The following is a 21,643-nucleotide window of genomic DNA, read 5'->3' on the forward strand; positions in this document are numbered from 1 at the left end:
GGTATTCCTAGAACATCAAGGACTGTGGTTTGGACCATTGTCTTTGGTGCTTTTAATATCTTTCCTTAGTTGTTGTTTTATGCATATTTAGGAAGTCTTTATGCATGGTTAGGTTACCTATTACATACTACTATCCTTTCAACAAAGGAATTGAAGTCGTGTGACCTGTGATGGCAGTGATTGTGTCATGTGGGAGTTCAAAAGAGATAATCAGTTTGTGAGGAGACACATATCTATTGTTATCATGCAATGGTAGGATTGCATTAAGTTGAGGGTTGGGCTTATGGACGTCTAAAAGATGGCTTGGGTGTCGTGAAGAGACATGAGGTGCAGTCAACCTAGCATATGTAGATGACCATAAAGTTTTGGAATGTTAGTTCAACAGAGGTAGCCAATCCGTGAGGAATAGTAACCTAGGTGGAAAAGGATACTGGACCAAAATAGTATTAGGCATAAAGAAAGGTATATGGACCACATGTAGCGTACTCATACCAACGGTTGTGGTAAGAGAGTGTGGTCCAATACCTCAACCAAGGTGATGATGTGGACTATATCCCTTACCCGAGATTCCAACAGAGGTAGCCAGTCCGTAAATGCTCAAAGTGACGAGACCTACCCAAAAAGCGCTGGTGGTGTTTATCTTAATGCATATTTCTCTAGATAGAGACCAACATGGCTAGTTCATTAGCTGCATACTTATTGTGTCATTGCATCCTTCATTATTTATATTCATGCAATCATGGTTTATATGTTGATTGCTGCCTCTCCAGAAGAGTTCGATGCCGATTGAACCAAACTATGAGCTCTCAGGGGAATACCCTGAGACACATGAAAACTCCTACTTTTGTATGGATTACTCCTACAAAATCCAACCATTATGAGACTCAAGGGAATATTTATGAGATTACTTATAAGTGCGCAGTGGCCTTGGTTGGGATTATGTATACTTTTGTTTGCCAAGTTAAGTAGGTTAGTAGACTTTGCAAATGGTATGGATAAGAATGAATGTAAACAATAATGAGACTATTTATTTTGCTTCCGCTCACATACTCTATTTTTTATATTATTTTGTATCTAATTTTTTATTTTTTTTCTTTTTTTTATTTTTTATATTTTGATTATTATTATTGTTATTAATTGATGAACTGTTTGTTTCTTGCTCTTGATTATAGAATCGTGTGTTTTATTTATTAGTGATAGTGTAATTTGATCTTATGGTTGTGGATCACATCCACGGATTGTCGAGGTGGATCCGATACCGTCGAGTAGGGTGTGACAAGAAGTATTTATAGTACTAGATAAAGCAGCAATCCCTTCATCAAGTGTGTGGCAAAGCATATGATATGCTATCTTGGTGGCGTAGAGTCCATTTGTTGTGGGACCCCAGACCTTATAGTCCTCTCTTGGGAAAAGGGCTAATTTGATTTGCAGGATTGCTGAAGCACTCTCATCATAAGAGAAACTTCTGATCACATATTATTTCTAGACCCTATTAGTGTGGTCTAACAAAGCCACCACCCAAGTAACATTGCAGCTACTATAGGAATGTTTGTGCTATCTTATAACCTACATTTGTGGGTACCCAATTGTCCTCCCATATATGGAACTTCTTTCAAGTTTCTTGGCATAACAAATAAACGTTTATACATGGTTTTGGGGGTTTTTTTCCTCATTATGGCAATGGTTTCACTAGTTGTTTCTTGAACTTTAAACTCAAACTCTTTGAGAAATGGGTGCAATGATTGTGGATCAATTGCAGGAGCTAGGAATTGTTGAAAAAATAAATAATTTTGGGAGCTTTAGATTGTTTCTTAGTATTAAGCAAGAGAAGATGGCATATGTTAGGAGCTGTTCATTCTGCTATTACAAGTTGTATATGCTATTCTCTTCTTTCATTTTTGTCATGTTTGCAACCTTGTGTAAGTCGACATCTCTCCTGTTTGCCTTTTCATTCAGATTGTTTAGAGCCTGGTGAGGGGGGAAAAAATTGCAAACAGGATAATTTATAAAATTAGATGCTTGGCAAATGTTGAAAAAAGAAAAGAAAAGAAAAGAACCTTTAACATTAAGGAATGTGAATCTAGATTCCTCTCGATTTTCAAACGGGATTTCTCGGATTCATGATCTAGAGATTTGCCATCCTCAAACCATCACACGCAAATGTGAAAAGAAAGAAAAGAAAAGCCTACCGAAGCCTAATGTATGCCTCCTCAAACCTTATGTGAGTTGGTAGGAGGTGTATGTTCCACACTTATGTGAGTATAGGAGGTCAGTCTAACTGACAGGACTAGGTGGAGAGGATCTCCATTATATTTTCAAGGTCTGTCTCCTTCACTTTCTTGTTTCTCTTTTTTCCCTTGCCCTCCATGTTGGATATGCTACCTATCATCACTTTGTACTTCTCAAGTTTGTTTCTCTTTGGAAATTTACTAATTACAATGCTTTTACGCGTTTCATCCTATCTATAAATCTTATCATTTTAAGGAATTAGGATCAACATGATGTTGGATTTAATCTATTATCTTATACTATTCTTTCATTTTCTGTATATTATTGCCTTTCTTCAAATATGTGTAATTTTCTAGAAGAAAACACATTATATAACACAATTGCATAATTAACATACTAAACATATTTTTTAACATTATTTAATTTATTATATCTACCAGTAGTCAAATGATTATTATTTATAATTCAAAACCTATTCTCATAATCAATTATTCATAAATAGATAATAAACATAAATATAAATTAGGCCAAGGAGAAATGAAGTGTTCATACATTTTTGGTTTTGCTTTTTCGTACGTAGCTACGTGTGTATATAACAAAATCGATTAGAAAACAATGGTTTTTTCGTTCCTCAGTTTTCAATTTATCCTCTGCTCTTGCCATTAAAAAAAGAGGAAAGAAGAATACAATTTATCCTTTCTTACCAAACCGATAAGATTTTGACTCAGATACAAAAACTATTAATTTCAATCAAACCGGACGATTGATTTTGGCTTGTAGTTTGATAATTTTCCTTACAATAATAACTTTTTTTGGGTAAAGTTTCCATACATAATTGTGAAATTACCATTTTGTTGCAGACTCTCAGTACAATTATTAAATTCTTTTATTTCTTTTGTTAAGATACAAATTAAATTCTGATCGTCTTGAATTGGGAACCAAGTATTTTTTTGGCAAATTAGTTGGGAACTAAGCTGTATCTAGCTCTAAACCCATAGCAAAATCTACTCAATTTGGATCTTAATTCAATTATGCCATTCATCTCAAGATTCCAAATTGGATTTCAGTTTTTTTTTTTTTTTTTCCCTCTTTTTCATTTCTTTAATTTTGTATGCTCGTAGGTAGTTTTATTTTTTGGTTGCCAACCCCAGTTTCCAAGGCTTTGCCCTGACTAATCCGGTGTTCGACCCGGGTCGCACACTTGGCTGTGGTGGGTGAATCTCCCCAGAAGGGATTTTTGCATCCACAAGGTTTCGATTCCGAAACCTTGCTTAAGCGGACCAAGTTGCTTACCACTTGGACCAACCATCGTTGGTAGTTCTATAATACTTCTAGTTGATCTAAACTAAGATCCAAAAGCTGTGGTCAAAGCAAAATAATAATAAAAAAAAGACAGTATAAAATGGAGTCTTTATTTGATGTCGTGTTGGAATGATATTTTCGAGATCTAATGATTACGATTACAATTTACAAAGATAGGCAAAACATAGCTGTTGAATCTTAAAAATGCCAAATATAGTGATTTGAGAGCTGTGCAAATATCTCCAGCACTGCAACAAACAAAAGTTCCATATTCGTATCATTGAAAGATTGCCCAGTCGACAATGATCGGAACTTCTTAGTGAAAAGGTATACATGTAAATATGTAATATTTCTCACAGATAATATAATAAGCTATCAATTCTAAATTAAAAAAATAAAATAAAATCCACAATTGAACCGTGGTCCATAAAAGAGCCGGTTTGATAAGTTAGACCGGGCAATATCGGACCACCCAATAGACCATTAAGATCCCTAAAACACATCAGAGAGACAGACACTCCTCTCCTTCATTTTATATTTCATCGCCATTGTTTCTCCGGAGCTTCTTCGATTCTTACAGGATTTGCTCATAAGTTCATACACTGGAGCTTCAACCCAATACTTGCAGTTATTTCGTCACTTCAAAATAACTGAAATCCAAACAATATTCATATTTCGTGCTCGTCTTCTCGATTTATCGACCATCAAAGGTGTGCTACTTTTTTTTATTTTCTATTTCATGGCATTGGATTTGTTGGCGGCTATACCTTGTCGGTCTGTATGCTTTTTCTTCTGTGAATTTGGTTCTTCTGATAGGAGTTACGATCGGGTTTCAGAAGATAATTATTGTAATAATTTGTCTTGTTATTGATTTCTTATCTTCTAATGAGAGATCCATGTGTTTTGGTTACATATGTCTGTGTTTTTTAGGTTTTCAGCTACAGTTATTGAAGGTTTTGTTAATTCTGCAGGTTAAAAGTTTCGACTTTTGTAGTTGAAATAATCTTGTATCGTTATCAATGGGTAGGAAGAAGCCAACTGTAAGGGACGAAGAGAACCCTGTTGCGTCTCAGGGCGGGGGTAAATCTAAGAAGAAAGGGCGTATTATTGACGACGATGAATACGCCATTGATTTGCCTGAGGATCAACAGAGTATGGGTTCTGAGAAACAGAACCATGAGGATGCAGAGATTCCGGCTGCTGGGAAGAAGGGTAAAAAGGGCGGTTCCAAGTCCGCTCAACCTAAGGATGAAGTTCAAGATAAGCCCCTTGAAGAAGAAGAGGATGATGCCGGACCGAATGCCCTCACGGGTAAAAAGAAGTCCAAATCAAAGAAGGATGGTAATAATAATTTATTTGCAGCTTCTAATTTTGATGATCTTGAAGATGAGGGTGTTAAGGAAATAGATGAGCACGTAGAGAATGGTGATGGTGATGGGGAGGATGAACCAGTGGTGGCTTTCTCTGGTAAAAAGAAGTCTTCTAAATCTAAGAAGAATAACAGTTTGTTTGCTGCCTCTGCTTTTGATGCTCTTGATGAAGGAGATGGTACCGTGATTGATGAAGTTGATCAGCAACTGACAGATGGAGATAAGATGGATGATGATGAAGATGTACCTGTAGTTTCTTTCTCTGGTAAGAAGAAGAAGTCTTCAAAGTCTTCAAAGAAGAAGGGTGGTAGTTTGTTTGCTTCCGCTGCTTTTGATGACTTAGATGATGAGAATGATACGAAAGATGAAAATAAAGAAGAGGATGACGATGCTTTTAGTGTTACATTTTCTGGTAAGAAGAAGTCCTCAAAATCTTCCAAGAATGTCGATGACATCAAGGATGAAAATGAGGAAGAGGAGGATGATGCTTCTGTTATTACATTCTCTGGTAAGAAGAAGAAGTCAAAATCTTCCAAGAAAAGCAGTAGTTTATTTGCCACCACACTTCTTGATGAAGAGGATGGCAATGATGTGTCTATGTCTGAACATAAGATGGATGAAACCATAGTGGAGGATGAAGACATCCCAGCCATTTCTTTATCTGGCAAGAAGAAGTCTTCAAAATCCAAGAAGAATAATAATAACTTAACTGCCTCCAGCTTTGACATGGGCCTTGGTGACGAAGAACCCGAAGAACCTTCAGTCAGTAGTAGTAATCTTGGTCAGGTTAAGGATGCTGCTGATGCCAAAGTAAGTAAAGGAGGTAGTGAGGATGTAACTGAATCATCTAAGAACAAAAAGAAGAAGAAGAAAAGTGGAAGGACTGCCCAGGAGGAAGATGATTTGGAAAAAATTCTGGCTGAACTTGGTGCAGGCCCTTCTGCCTCTAAGCCTACTGCTCCTCCTCCTGAGACAAAGGCTTCTCCTCCTCTAGAAGAAGCAAAGGTTCACACTCAGCCAGAAGAAGTTGGCCCAGTTGATGCCAAGGGTGAGGAAAAGGAAGCTGATGAAGTTGGTGAATCTGCTGCTGCAAAGAAGAAGAAAAAGAAGAAAGAAAAGGAAAAAGAAAAGAAAGCAGCTGCTGCTGCAGCTTCTTCCGCAGTGGTGGAGGGGGCAAAGGAAGAAAAACAGGAAGAAACAAAGACCAAAGTCTCTGACAAGAAATTGCCAAAGCATGTACGTGAGATGCAAGAGGCACTTCAAAGGCGTAAAGAAGCTGAAGAGAGGAAAAAGAGAGAAGAAGAAGAGAGGTTGAGGAAGGAAGAAGAGGAACGCCGTCGGCAAGAGGAGCTTGAGAGGCAGGCCGAGGAGGCTAGGCGAAGAAAAAAGGAGAGAGAAAAAGAAAAGCTTCTGAAGAAAAAACAAGAGGGCAAGCTTTTGACCGGTAAACAGAAGGAAGAGGCCCGTAGATTGGAGGCAATGAGGAACCAATTTCTTGCTCAAAATGCTGCTATACTTCCCTCTGGGGAGACTGCCAGTGGGCCGTCAAAACGGCCAATATATACGACAAAGAAGACAAAACCGGCTCATGCACAAGCTAATGATTTGTCTCATGCCAAGGCTGTGGAAAAACTGGAGGTTCAAGAAAACCAAGAAACTGTGGCAGCGGTGATAGAGGCTGATGAAACTGAAGAAGTTGAGCCACCGAAAATTGAAGGCAAAACAGAAGCTCCGCAAGTAGTTGAAGAGAATGGAATAGAAGAGGAAGAGGAAGAGGAAGACGAAGATGAATGGGATGCAAAGAGCTGGGACGATGCTTCGGTAAATTTACCTGTTAAGAGTGCGTTTGATGAGGAGGAATCTGAGCCTGTGATGAAAAGAGAGACCAAGCGTACTGTACTGCCAGTTTCTGGGGATGTAGGAGCACCTTCTGCAGCAACCAAAACTACAGTTGCTACCAAGAAAACCAAGAATGTTGAAGGTAAAGCAGACCACCTTCAAGATAGGAGAAAAGAACCTGCAGAAAAGAAAGAACCTGACAATCTCCGTTCCCCAATATGCTGTATTATGGGTCATGTTGATACTGGTAAGACCAAGCTCTTAGATTGCATCCGCGGTACTAATGTTCAGCTTGGTGAGGCTGGAGGTATTACGCAGCAGATTGGTGCAACCTACTTCCCAGCAGAAAACATAAAGCAGAGAACCAAAGAACTAAAAGCTGATGCAAAACTCCGGGTCCCCGGTCTTCTTGTTATTGATACACCAGGGCATGAGTCGTTCACTAATTTACGGTCACGGGGTTCAGGTTTATGTGATATTGCTATTTTAGTTGTTGATATTATGCACGGCCTGGAACCACAGACAATTGAATCCCTTAACCTCCTGAAAATGAGGAATACAGAATTCATTGTTGCATTGAATAAGGTGTGTGCAGTTAGTTAATTTCACCTTATTAATTGGTTTGGTGAGACCTTGATAGTCATTTTTTTTGTGTTGTATCTTTAATCCTTTCCTGTTTTTGTATTATTTTCTCTTCCTTCGATTATAAGGTGGACAGATTATATGGATGGAAGTCATGCACCAATGCACCAATTCAGAAAGCGTTGAGGCAACAATCAAATGATGTGCAAAATGAGTTCAAAATGAGGCTAACACAGGTAAATAAATATCTAGGTTTTTATGCTACTTGGGAGGGTTTCAGCCATGCTGACTTGACTAAATCCATTTGCTCTTCTATTTACATATGTTCCCTTTATTCAGATTGTCACACAATTCAAGGAGCAGGGCATGAATACTGAGCTGTATTACAAAAACAAAGATATGGGGAGGGAAACTTTCAGTATTGTCCCTACAAGTGCAATAAGGTATGTGCTGTGGATATCTGTACTACTTGATTGGGTATTCTAAGAAGAACTTGTTGTGTTGATTCTTTTCTTGATTTGTCAATATGATAGTGGGGAGGGCATACCAGATCTTTTATTGTTATTGGTGCAATGGACTTCAAAAACTATGGTGGAAAAGCTAACGTTTAGCGATGAAGTGCAGGTATGTTCTTTCTCTTTCATTATCGTATGCTTACTATAATTGAAGAAAGAAGTTGTTCTGATTTTGGTTTGTGACTGTTCACTCACCAGTGCACTGTTTTAGAAGTTAAAGTTATTGAAGGCCTGGGAACAACCATAGATGTTGTATTAGTCAATGGAGTTCTTCATGAAGGAGATCAGATAGTTGTGTGTGGCATGCAGGTTAGCCTTGAAATATATCATATATGCATCATTTGTTGCATTTACTAAATGTTTCAAGTGTCTCATGTGTACTTGTTCAATGTTAGGGGCCTATTGTTACCTCAATTCGTGCTTTACTGACGCCTCATCCAATGAAGGAAATTCGAGTAAAGGTGATAAAAAATTTGACATAGTTCTTTGTTTTTGCTCACTTTTCAATATGTTGATTGCATATTATGGGCACTGATAAAAGATTGATTATCCTTGAACCTAGGAAGATGATAATGGCATTGATATATGTGAAAATAACGGGAACTGAATGCCTGCAACTTTGATGAAATTGTAAAGTGGATGATTGGATGCTGTTTGCTTCCTTCTTTAAATGAGTTGCAATTTATTAATGGATAACGAATATGAAGTAATATGAGATCCCAAGCAGCAGAGGAAAAACAAAACCTACAACAGTACAATAACAATGAAACATGGGGGCTGTATCTTACAAACTATGAAACTATGACTACTTCCAAAACCTTTTCTTGGGGATGTCTCCCACCTCATCTGGTGTCTGTTTCAAATATGCATTGGGCTACAGATCTATTGCCTGACTTAACTGGACTGATGGAACACAAGGAGCATAATAGCTTGCAAGCTATGAACTGAGACTACACTTCTGAAACCTAATGTACAGGAGAATCTAATCAACAGATCCCTAACTTGGCCAATTCGTCGTGATCCTGGGATTCCATATAAACAAATCTTGTAGCGCATCAATGGAAACACAGGGAGGACTATATCTTACAAGTTATGAAACGAAGAATACTTACAACCTTGCTCTGGATGGGGTCTCCCATCCTGATCCCATTCTTGTTTTCAAAAGTTCATTAGGCTATGGCTCTATTGCGTGACTGGAACTAGGAGAGGACTATATCTTGCAAACTATGCAAACTATTAAACTAAGACAACACTCCAAAACATACTTTGCCAATATAGGAGACTAGACCAACAAATCCCCATCCTGTCCTATTCATCTGCCATCTCATTAGTGATCCTGAGAATTGATTAGAACAAAAATCCAGCCAAGCTGCTAAATGTTGCTTGTATCGAATAAGTTGTGATAACCTCCATGACTGTCTAAGTAGTTAAGCATCCAAACTATGTGTTTGCAGAAAAACCCTCTGGCTATTGTTTGTGATAAAAAATAATAGAGTATAAACTTGTGATAAAAACTGAAAGTTCAGCTTAATAGTAATCTCTTTTCCGAAATGACCATATCTACATGCTCCATTGATCCACAACGCATCCCCATTGAGCTTCCAATCCTTGAGGGACTTGGTGATGCATCCAGCCCTCAGCCAGCCCAAAAGAGCCAAGAAAAGGGCCCAAGCCCGTTCGGAAGTTGGGCCAAACCAAAGGGGACGAATTCTATTCGGGTAGAATGGTCATTTTCCTAACCCTTGGTCGAGCTTCACTAGTAGACCGAGTCCACTTTTATTTCTGAATTTTAATTCTGTTTTTATTTCCCAATTTGGAGTCTTAGTAGTTGAATAATTTTGGTATTTGTTTGTTGGTGTGATAGGATTTTAATTTTAGAAAGTCCAGTTTTGGTAAGTGATTGGATTCCTTTTTACTAGGGAGTTCATTAGTTGAGTCCTAAATAGGTAAGTCTTGGTTACTTGGAAACCAAGTTTCATTGTTTGAGTCTATTTGGGTTAAGTGGCTATAAATAGCCTAGTCTTATTGTAATTTTTGCAGATTGATTGATGGAATGAATTTGTGAATTGAAAAAAGACTTGGTATAGCCATGGGATCCCTGGGAGGGTGACCTGCGGCTGGAGTAGATCCATTGTTTCTGCGATTCTAATTCTTCTTGTCCTCCTTCAAACAACAGCAGCAACTTTATTCAAGTGTTCCAAGTAAGTTACAGCCTCAAACACCTTCCAACCCTATTGCAAATACCCCCTGATTCCTCCCCTCTGTTCCTTTTAAGCTGCAGCCCCTTCCCTTGCATCCACAGGCTTTCCCATGTTTCTTCTTCCCACGTTTTCAGATCCCACCCCGACTAGGACTTGCTCATTCCAGCCCCAAACTCTCCATTATACCCTCTTTCGGATTGCACAAGCCTTGGGACTTCATCCCTACTGTTAGCTTCCTCAAAGCAGCCCTATTCCCCTAAGTTCTGAGAGACCTGCAATTCATCTTCTTCCTTGGATTTGCAGAATTTTCAGAATTTCCAGAAATCTGAGTTTCTTAATTTTCCCAGTTAGATCCTATTCTAGTTGAGGAATAACACTAGGAGATAGTTCTGACCCGCAGAACCAGCAAGCCTAGCCCCTCTTCTCACCCTCGCTGAGACCCTACTTTGCCCTAAAACCCTAGCCAAAATACCTAGAAGCCCTAATCAGTGCTGGTTCTTATTAAAGAGGATCTTTGGATATCCAACCCTAAACCCTGGGTTGCATCGCCTGGTCTTCCTAGAGAACACCAATTGAGTGACCATCTATCTGCCCTTACATCTTGCAAGAAAAACTAGGGTGTGGGGTGGGAGGTGATCAAAGGCTTTCCCCATTGGCATGAGTCATCCCCTTAGATCCCCTAATGTCAGCCCAAGTGCCACTTCTGTCATTGTTTCCCTTTTTTTCTATAAACCAGGAACTGGTCGTCCAAACCGAGAATCGGTTCCGTTTTGGCGAAGAAGGCTTTCGCTGAGGCTGGTATCTGCCATGAATCATTTTTTTAATCAACTCAAGTTCGTTTGCTCTTACTTACTATATGATGTAACTTGCTTTTGCATCTGCTTTCTTCTTTGATTCCCCATCTGTCTTTTGAATTGGGTCCAAGCTAAACCAGTCTTTTGGTCCGACAATGGCTAGTAGACATGGCTAGTTGACATAAGAGCTTAGCTTCGGTTTATTTTATCATATTTGGGTGGTTTGAATAGGAGAATCCTTTTGGAAGTTTCACATTTGATATATTGGCTAGACTATCTAGTTTTCCTTTTTCCTTTTTTTTTCTTTTTTTTTGGGGGGGGGGAGGGGTTTCAGTTATTGTGTAAGGGAGCTTCCTCGGTATTAGCCATGTAACAAGGTGTTTTTGTGTGTGTGTGCTTTTATTTTATATATATATATATATATTTTTTTTTTTTTGGGTGGGGTGGGGGTGGGGGTGCTAAGACTTCATAACAAGTTTGAACAGCAGAGTGAGCATTGAGTGAAGTGAAAGTTGGGGTTGCAGTGGAGTGTTGAGTGACCTACTGGCTGATTGCATACTCTTTGTGTTCGTCACTCTCTCTTCCCATTTCCAGGGATAATATGTTTCCTTTCTCTGTTTCTTCCTTGTTGGTAAACCCTCTATTTCTGGGTACACTTGCTGTATGTGACTGAACCCATAGGCTCCTGTTCTTTTTCTTCTTCCTCTTCCTTTCCCGTTTTCCCTTTTACCATATCCTGTTCTATGCAGAATAGCAGCTATGTTGTGAGCTAACCAGCCTCACCGACTCTTTTTTACTATCTTCCTAGGTAGAGCACCAAAATTTCCTTGTCTTCCTAGATGTAGCACCAAATTCTGCCCTGGTGGGAAAGCTTGGCCTCTAAATCTCAGACCCAAAGATCTTCTATGTTATGATATATTAAACTGAGACAAGTACTGCTTTCTTTTCTACTGCCAGCAACTTTAGGTGCTATTAGTTGATGGCCCAAGCTTTGTTTCTCCGTATATTCACTTGAGCGTCATAGAACTATGGTTGCAAGATGTCATTCAAAATCAACTACTCAGCACTTTCCGAAGTTGGTGGGGTTGGCTATGTGGAATTGCCCTCCAATCAGTTCTGTTTGAAAGTCGTACTCAATATAATTTTTTTTTCTCACCACTTTTTCTAATGTCTTTTTAATTCTCTTATTGTTCTGTTTGGATACCCATGTGGGTTTGGGTTGGTCCAAGGCTGTGCTGCCTCATGATGAGTATGAGGTTATGAATAGAGAAACTGTTTAACAATGATACTCCGCTATTATTTGCTGCTGGTCCAAAGCCCCAGTAAAGGAGGATGGTTGGTGTGTCAGGTTGGAAGCCAGCATTGGAAAAAGAAAATCTCAGCCGAACCTTTTTTACATCGATTCTTTGTCCAGTTTGCAGCATTAAGAAATTGAATCAATTGTCCTATTCATGGTTATTTACATCTTAGGCTTGGGGAAGCTGTCCTCACTACATGTTATAGATGGGAGATTTCATTTGGGGTTCAAAATGAAAACAAACTGATCTAAATTGGTGTTTTACCTGAATTTTTTTGGGGGGGGGGGGGGGGGGGGAATTGAAATCAACCAGAACTTGACGGAACTGACCCTTTTGTGATATTCCTTTGCATGAGGAGGATCGCGTGGGCTCATGCACTTTTGAGTGAAGCCCATTTTCAATAACTTGCCCACTTCTGATATTTAGAAGGTTAAGGGCACTAACTCTGTCATAATATTGATTACATTTTCATCAATGGCAAATCATCTTGAGGCTCCTTGTGTATTAGATTTGCAAATTCACATAAGAATTCATGAATGGACTTGTAAAAGTTTGAGGTGGAGGAGTGGTTTTCTTTATGACCAAGGACAAGGGGTTTGTCAGCCTTGTTGTTCTGGTCATGGTGGGAGATCTCATAAACCGAGAATAGATCAAGGGCGAGATCTGCGAAAAGGGATATCTCGCTCGAGATCTCGCCATATCTCGCCCCAAATCTCGCCATATCTTGCCCCAAATCTCGCCATTTCTCGCTGGAACTCTCAATTTTTGCCCATTTTTTTGCGGATTTCAGCCAAAGTTTCACTTGCAACTACTCTTAGCACATCTACAACATCAAAGGAAGCTCAATCATCCTCTACTTGTCTTATGAACTTATGCGTTAATGACTTATATAGAACTTCTAACGGTTGTATGCTTTTATCATTCTATTCTCGAAAGTCAAGATTGTAATACTCATATGAATGTTATCTTGATGACATTTAAGTTATTTGATACACTTGATTTTCATTTATATGCTTTAATGGTTTTATATTACATGTTATATAACCTTGCATTCTCTAATCCTACAGCATTAATGGTTTTATATTACATGTTATATAACCTTGCATTCTCTAATCCTACAGCATTTTTGTTTCACACTATGGGTAGACTTAGACATCATACTTAGGGCTGTTTTCTCACAAATCCAAGGTCATTAATGTGTTCAAAAGGCCTTGAATAGGTTAAATACCAAGTTTTAGCCCAAGAGGAACCCTAAAACCCACCGAAATGGGCTCTACCGAGTTGACGCCCAAAAAATGACATATCTTGACCGAGATCTCGGTTTTTCATGGTAGCGAGATCTCCTACCATGGTTCTGGTAGTGCTAAGAGTTTTGTTCCAGTTGGCTCTCCTTTCACTAGCTTTCTTTCTTGCCTTCATAGGACACAGACTTGATGCTGGCTGTAGCATCATTCTGTGTTTCATCTGGTAGGAAATTTAAAAGGTTGTCAGTGTATATTTTACCGTTGTTTCTTATGGCCTGCAAGCATCTCATACTTCTTGTAATCCAAGTTCTATCAAGGAGAATGTCTGCCTGAGTATAACGTCACACCAGACTTGCAGAAATCCAATTTGGGGGACTGAACACCTTTGTTTACTTTTAAGGCTTTTCCATGTAGGAGAGAACACCATGTAAGGCTCTGGGTGCTTCTATTGCTGAAAATTTTCCATCTAGGCAATGATATTTGAAACTATGTAATGTAACCTCAATTGAATGAGGGCCAATTAACCAAGATTTTGTAAAGAACCAACTCAGATGTGCTCAAGGAAGGGTTTGTTGGAAATTTCAGGTGCGGTGAATGGGATAGGAAAATGTGGTACTTTGGTTTTGGTTCCGGTTGAAATTTTAGTGTTGTGATTGAAAGGAGGGGGGGGAGTTTGATGTGAACACAGTGACACCCCCCCTGGCGGGCCAAACCATAAAGTGGGGGCTGCAAGGTCCACAGTCAAGCTGGCCAAAGCCTATGCAGGGGTATTTTTGGCAATTTAAGCCCTAATTTATTGCTGGAATTAATTTCAATTCAGTCTTAGAGTCCTAGTTGAGTTTATTTCCTTAGTTTGAGTTGCGTTTGAATTACTCTGGTTGTGGATAAGACAAGAGTCCTTAAGTCATGTGTTTAGCACATGTCAACTAGAGTTCTAATTAATTAGAATTTAGCATGTGCTAATTAGAGTTTTAAGTTACTTAAAGTTTGTTTGGTCGAGTTCTTGATTATCTTAAATTGGCACGTGTGATTAAGAGTTTTAATTAAAAAGAATTCAGCATGTGCTTAGTTAAGTTAAAGTCTAGTTGCAGCCTGTGTCATTAATTAGTATATTCCAATCCAAGGGTTTACGTCAAGTGGTGGGATCTTGTCTATTAAGGATTCCTACATAGGTTCCAAGTCTTTAAAGGCTATAAATAGCCAATTAGTCTTTGTAATTCTTCAGTTTTGATGATTAATAAAGTTGATTTAGTTTGAGGATCAGGTTTCCTGGTCGAGGGGGCCCTGGTTGAGTAAAATTTGTTCAATTCAGCTTCTTCTTCTTCATTCCAGCAAGCGTCAAGCTTTCCACAAGCAGCCAAGTGTCATTCCAGCAGCAACCTAGTAAGTAGAGAAGCCCCCACCCCCATCCCCTGCCTCCTTTCTCTCCCGTGGCACTATGAACCATCGTAGTTCCCCAACCTCAGCTGCTCCTTTATTCTCTTCCCCTACATGCTGCAACAGCCCCTGCCCGTCCCCTAACTCTCCCCTAAACCTACGAGTCTACGACTCCCCTGTCCCTCCCTCCTTCGCACGGCAGCGCTAGGATCCCTCCCTCTGCAACTTCCAAATTCCCAGCCCCTGACTCTCCTTTATTTTCTCCCTATGATCTCACTTTCCCCCGGATTCTCGTCCTACTTCCAATTCCCCAGTTAAACCCAGTTTCCTTTGTCTGGAAAACTTCTGCTTATCATCTTCTTCCTAGGAAAATTCTGCAGATTTAAAACTTTCGAAATCTGAACCCGTTTCATGTTCTGACCATACCGGACAGTCCAAACCAATAAAATAAGTTCTTAAATTATAAAAACAGCAAGTGCAGGCCTTTTTCTACCCTAGCCGAAATTCCCTCCAAGCCCAAGTTTTTGATTCTGCTCCATTTTTCAGATCTGGAATTCTAACACACTAAAATTCAGATCTGACTGGGTCATTTCAGAGCTGTAAAGCACCCTACATATCTGTGAATACCCTATCTTTTTGCTGGAATTCCTGGGCAGCCTGTAGATTTAGGGAAATTTCCAAAATACTCTTAACCCTAAATTTGGGTTTCATCTAGGGGGTTAAGGGTTTGTATTGAAATAACGATGTTATAAGATTGAATAATTCCATAATCGGAGACAGAGGCTAATGGCTTGATTCAAGAAAAAGGCTTATGGATAGTTTCTTGGGATGGGGTGGAATGGGGTAAACCTTAACAGTTAGGGATCTAGTGTCTATAGGTGTGAGAATGGGCTGAAACTTGGAGAGATGTAGGGACCAAGGGTATGAGCTTTCAAGTTTGGTGATTCTCTAATGGGTAAATTGGGCTAGATCTAGGTTCTGTATTTTAGGGTTGGAGGGAGTATCAAAGTGCAAGGAAATTACTGTATCTTTAAATCGGCTGGACAGGAAGGCTTCAAATTAGGGTCGAAAGGTCTGGTGGGAGCTGTCTGTGGTTTGATTCTTGAACAAAACTGATGGGTAAATCATGAGTTATGAGGTTTCTTGGTTCTGGAGGGAAATAAGAGGGGACGGGGCTATGATGGACTAACCCTGCTGTGTTTCAATGATGAAGTGGTATGGAGATGGCATGCTGAAGTCACAAATATAAAACAACAATATTGGACTTTGAGCACCAATGTTCTTAATACCTAGGACTTGAAATACATAGGATCCCAGGGCTGGACGTGAACACCAAATCCATACACTCTTGGACTTCAAGCATCATCCACCAGACTAGTCTTCTACTAAGGAACAAGACCCAAACCAAAGCTGGAAGTGGCATAAATTCTCCCGTGTCCTTGTATTCTTCCTCAAGGGAGCTTGTAAAGCAAGTTTGAGTACATTAAGGACTTGGAAGTCACAATAAAGAAAGGTGATCTAATTTGGAGACCACCTACCACTCAAATACTGAAAATTTTCAGGATTAGAAGACTGAAATAGGGATTGAAGGGACAGATATACCCCTGATTTATAAGGGACAGGATTAAATGTTTGCCACTGCCTACCCTGGTAGTACTAATGCTGAGTAGCAGCCTCTAGGAGCTGGATAGCAGGTCTAAGAGTCTATTTTCGTGTTGCCATGCTGGTCCTAATTCACAATGTTCAAAAAGCTACGGCTTTCCACTGTTACTTCAGATACCTTGTACTGTAGAATATGCTCCTTAAGATTTAGCAACCTGTATACTATCAACAGTTTCAACTTTGTAAGTTCACATGTCAGTATCTTGTTCATTTCTGGCTGTTCTTCAGTATCATCATCTAGGAAAGCCCATCATTGACCACTGTGTTTTCATTAGTTTCAAGGGCAGAGACCATGCAAATGTAGCATGTGGTTTTGGATGACAAAATTTTGTGTAGTTTGCATATTTGTTGATGTGACGTAGTCTCAGTGCTTGCCTTCATAGTAGTTTTAAAATGGGAAGTTCAAAATGTTTAAATGAGAGCTTGCGACTAGTTTCCCAATATCTTTAAATATGCCTCATGGTAGCTTAAAAAAATGCTTACCGTCATAATAGCTTTCCTTAGCTTTGAAACTAGTTCAGGAGTTTGCATTTTAAATGGGAAGTTTGGCTCGGCCATTTAAGAAGTGAAGCTTGAATTGACAGACAGAGAAACTGACTTGGAACTGAAACAATAAAGAAAACTGACTCAGTATGGGTTTGGATTTATGGAATCTTAATGCACCATGATAAAAGAAACTCAGCCTTATCTCAATTCCCAAGACTTAATAGAATCTTAATCCAACCTTAAACACTTTTAATACTTAAAATAACGAAATAAAAGTGACTTAGCTATAAAGAAAACTGACTCAGTATGGGTTTGGATTTATGGAAGCATAATCCACAGTAATAAAAAGAAACTCAGCCTTATCCCAATTCCCAAGACTTAATAGAATCTTAATCCAACCTTAAAACACACTTACTAATACTTAAAATAAAGAAATAAAAGCAACTAGCTATTTTTATAGACCTAGCTTCTACCCAGGTTATAGACCCATTAAGTGGCTCATTACAATGAAAACACATTGAACCAAAGACCCGACAAATACAACCAAACTGAAGCTATTTGAATTAAATAAGCCAAACTGTATTTTATCTGCATCATCTTTTTGCTGTTTTGTTTATCTTGTAGGAAATGCTCTTCATCATTCTTTTAGCTTTTTAGTTGTGTTGGTGTAGTTCAAAGCACGCTTGGTTCATCTGGAACCAAACACCTTCAATTATCATAAGGTTTCTCAATTCCTTTTCAAGAGAATATGGTCAAGAAGCTTATTTATTTATTTATTTATTTGTTTCAGGGACAATATCTGCAACATAAAGAGTTGAAGGCGGCACAAGGTGTAAAGATTGCAGCACAGGTGATGTCAGCTTTCCAAATGATCTTAGTTTGTGGATTTTGACAGATCAATCTGTAATGTGCAAGTGAAGTTTATATTTGAAAAACTTAACATGCTTAACACCATGTTTTGAAATATATGTAGCCTGGCACTTATTTTGATACCTACCTTTTTGGATGAAGAAAACTAGTAACTCACTATTTTTTATTTTTTATTTTTATGTAGAAAGTATTTCTGTATAGTTCCTCTATGTGATATTTTATTATTAAATAAAAAATTAAGGTGCCTTAGTTGGTAAATTATTTATAAAGGCCATTATATATATGTACATTTTTCTGTTAGTTTTCAACTGAATTATACCAAGTCTGGCCATCTTTCCCTATCCCCTCTACTTTTCAAAGAGTTGAGTGTTTTTTGAAATTTGAAGGAGTGCTTGTTAAGAAATTCATTTGTTTGTACAATGCTGCATTTTATGCTGCACAGTTCATGCAAATGTTGCAAGGGGCTTCCGACAATACTTGTATTTTGTCTTACTTGCAGGGTCTTGAAAATGCCATTGCTGGCACTGGTTTGTATGTGGTGGGGCCTGATGATGATCTGGAAGACTTCAAAAAAGCAGCATCAGAAGATGTGAACTCAGTCATGAGCAGAATTGATAAAAGTGGGGAGGGTGTTTATGTGCAAGCTTCTACTCTTGGCTCACTGGAAGCATTGTTGGAATTCTTGAAGAGCCCAGCAGTGAAAATACCAGTCAGTGATATAAGCATAGGCCCTGTACACAAGAGGGATGTCATGAAGGCCAGTGTCATGCTTGAGAAGAGGAAGGAATATGCTGCCATCTTGGCATTTGATGTCAAAGTGACACCTGAGGCTCGTGAGCTGGCGGAAGAGACTGGAGTCAAGATATTTATCGCTGATATCATTTATCACTTGTTTGACCAATTCAAGCACTACATTGAGAATCTCAAGGAAGAAAAGAAGAAGGAAGTTGCAGATGAAGCAGTATTTCCTTGTGTTTTGCAGATTATACCAAAGAACGTTTTCAACAAGAAGGACCCTATTGTTGTTGGGGTTGAAGTTCTCGATGGCATTGCTAAGGTTTGTGTTGGTTCAGTTTCTTGTTTTTCCTCTTTGATGGCTTATCTGATCTTGTTTCTGTATTTGGCTAATTTAAGCTATGCATACCATCTTTTGTGAGTGTTCTCCGATTCTTGTTTTCTGAATTCTGACTGCAAATCTCAGGCCATAGGTATTGTAAAATCAGTAAGATAAATTTCTCATCTGGCTAATGACCATGGATTTGAAATGAATTCCCTGGATAAAATGTGTTTCTTAACTCTACTGATGCGTAGTTTGGTGAGACTCTAATTCGACTTTGCTGGTGGTATCATTTTACCATTAATGTCATGAGGCCTTCTGTGGGAGTTTTAAGTGATGACTAAATCTCTTCTTTTCCTCACCATTTTCATCCTGGGTGCTTAGAAATTAGAATATCTCTAGGGCTGCGTATGCAACAAAATTTAAGAGTGTGAATTGTAATTAGGTATATTATTGTGATGCAATTGAAGGAAAGGTTCTCAAACCTTTTCTGGGGAATGGATAAATTTTGGGAGTTTATAAGTAACAGTTTCTAACTGTGATAAAATTTTATATATTTTCTAACATATTTTTCAATTTATTAATGAGCTCATATTGAGAAGATAGATTAATTCGATTTGGGCATGCGTATTTAATGGTATTTATTATATATGTCCAGTAGAGAAATTTGGGACACTTGGGTTAAAACTTGAGATGATTCTGGTGAAGGTTTCGCTGCCTAGGGGCCTCCTGTCCTATGTATGCTAACCCTCATCATTCTTCCTCTGTTTCCCTAAGGGCCCCCTCCTCCACCCCCATGCCTCCCCACCCCTCTTTTTTATTTTTATTTTTATGGATTCTATTGATCTGACAAGGCATCTATTAACATGTTGTATATAACGATTGCTTTTAGGTTGGGACACCATTATGTATTCCCTCTAGGGATTTCATTAATATTGGACGAATAGCATCCATCGAAAGTAACCACAAACAAGTTGATGCGGCTAAGAAAGGGTCAGAGGTGGCTATTAAGGTAAGGGGTCATCTTATGGGAATCCTGGGTTTTCTATAAATTTGCTTTTGTTCTTTATAGGAGTCAGTTTTTTAAGTTCTAACTTAATATCCCTTTTGTATTGCAGATTTCTTGTACTAATCCTGAGGAGCAACAGAAGATGTTTGGGAGGCACTTTGATGAGGAGGATGAGCTTGTTAGCCACATCACTAGAAGGTCCATAGATGTGCTAAAAGATAACTATCGGGTAATTTGCATGCACACTTTGTAGTTCTTGTCTTCTACTATTATGCCATTTTGTTGGTTGGCAAATTAACCTTCCTAACTAATATGCACAGGATGAACTGTCCAACGAGGAGTGGAGGTTGGTAGTGAAGCTAAAGACACTTTTCAAGATACAATAAGAATTACAAAATGGCTGTGCTTTTGGGAGATATCCAGTTGTAATTGGTCTCTAATCTGGCTCAAGAGACAGGTTGTCCGCTGCTTCAAGAGAATTATAAAGTCTGACCTTGACACACTGCTTGAAGAGCATGGGTCTGGTAGTGTTGGATTTCTGGGGTTGTGGAACACATCAGGAACTGGCAGAACAGAAAACCTCTTAGAATGCAAATTTTGAGGATGACCCATGTCCATTGTGACTTGAAGTAGAGCAAAAACTTCAGTCCAAATTTGGGTATTCTTTTCCTCTTTCTGGGTTTCTTTCCCTCTGCTGCTGGCAATTGGAGCTTGTATGTTTTAAATATCATTAATTGCTGGGAGGGGTATGTGCTAGTTGTTTTTTGTTCAGAGGCAATGGCAGACTTGTAAAAGAGCATCTGGAACTTTATCTTGAGTTTAGTTTTCATTCTATTAATAATAGCTGAACCATGGACCTTGCAGTCCATTAATCATATTTTGGCAGAGTACTACATTACTGGGAAGACCTTGGGGTGCTTGGAAATGATCGTGCACCCAATGTAAAAGATGGGTTTCCCAGGGTGGTTCAGTTTCTAGGTCATGAAGAACAGAAAATATAAATATAAATATGGTTACTTCTTTGAAAACAGACCCTGAAGACACTCTGGCATTGTTTTCTTTTAGTTCAGAAGACTCATTGATGTAGAAAGAAACTGTTCAACCTGGTGTAAACCCAGCCTTTATGATCTACGCTTCATGAATTATTTGGAAATGGGAGCACTCCTAAATGGCAACCAAAAATCTGTGTGATCTAGTAGCTTACCCTTTTCATCTTTTTGGTGAAGGGGATCTATTATGTAATGGCTTACTCGATAAGACCATATATGGTGTTCGAAAGCTCTACTCAGATGGCCCTGCATTTGATTGAATAAAAGGGATAATTATTTTAATAGGTATGAACACCTTTTTGGTAATCTTTTTTCTCTAAGAACCATTTTTTTTGGGAAAAATTTCAGCACCTTGAATTATCTCCTAAAGTTAATGCCAAGTTGCACAATTTATCAATTAGGCCCTTTATGGGGAAAAGTATAGGAAAAATTTCAGACAACCTTTTTTTTTCAGATGGAGAACTACATCTCAAAAGTCATTTTTGTACTAAAAATCAAATTATGATTTTATCCAATATTGCTATATATTTTAAATTAGAAAGACCGATATATCTTTAGCTTTTTGTTCCTTTCTTTATTATTAAAAACAAAACCTACCATTTCTTTTTCACCTAAAAGAGAAAAGATAAAAGTTCGACGATCTTTATTACAGAAGGAGACTGATCATACTTTTTCTAAAGATTGATTTCTCTTTACCCAAAAAAACAAAAAAGATTGATTATTTTCTTCACTGCATGATCTTTTTAGTGGAATGCAAAA

General features: G+C 38.6%; 1 protein-coding gene across 1 annotated transcript; it reads left to right on the forward strand.

Annotated features, from left to right (window-relative positions):
* The first annotated feature begins 4,059 nt into the window (after positions 1 to 4,059).
* LOC149016270 (eukaryotic translation initiation factor 2 (eIF-2) family protein) lies at positions 4,060 to 21,010 on the forward strand. Its single transcript, XM_089157405.1, has 12 exons — positions 4,060 to 4,241; positions 4,503 to 7,325; positions 7,451 to 7,558; positions 7,662 to 7,765; positions 7,856 to 7,946; positions 8,036 to 8,146; positions 8,233 to 8,298; positions 17,690 to 17,749; positions 18,269 to 18,826; positions 19,719 to 19,838; positions 19,945 to 20,064; positions 20,156 to 21,010. The coding sequence occupies exons 2-12, from the start codon at positions 4,551 to 4,553 to the stop codon at positions 20,219 to 20,221; spliced, it is 4,179 nt and encodes a 1,392-aa protein (XP_089013531.1). The 5' UTR covers positions 4,060 to 4,241; positions 4,503 to 4,550; the 3' UTR covers positions 20,222 to 21,010.
* Positions 21,011 to 21,643: the final 633 nt, after the last annotated feature.

This window comes from Hakea prostrata, chromosome 5, assembly GCF_041222555.1.
Source record: "Hakea prostrata isolate BN-2017 chromosome 5, UWA_Hpros_2, whole genome shotgun sequence".
NCBI lineage: Eukaryota > Viridiplantae > Streptophyta > Magnoliopsida > Proteales > Proteaceae > Hakea > Hakea prostrata.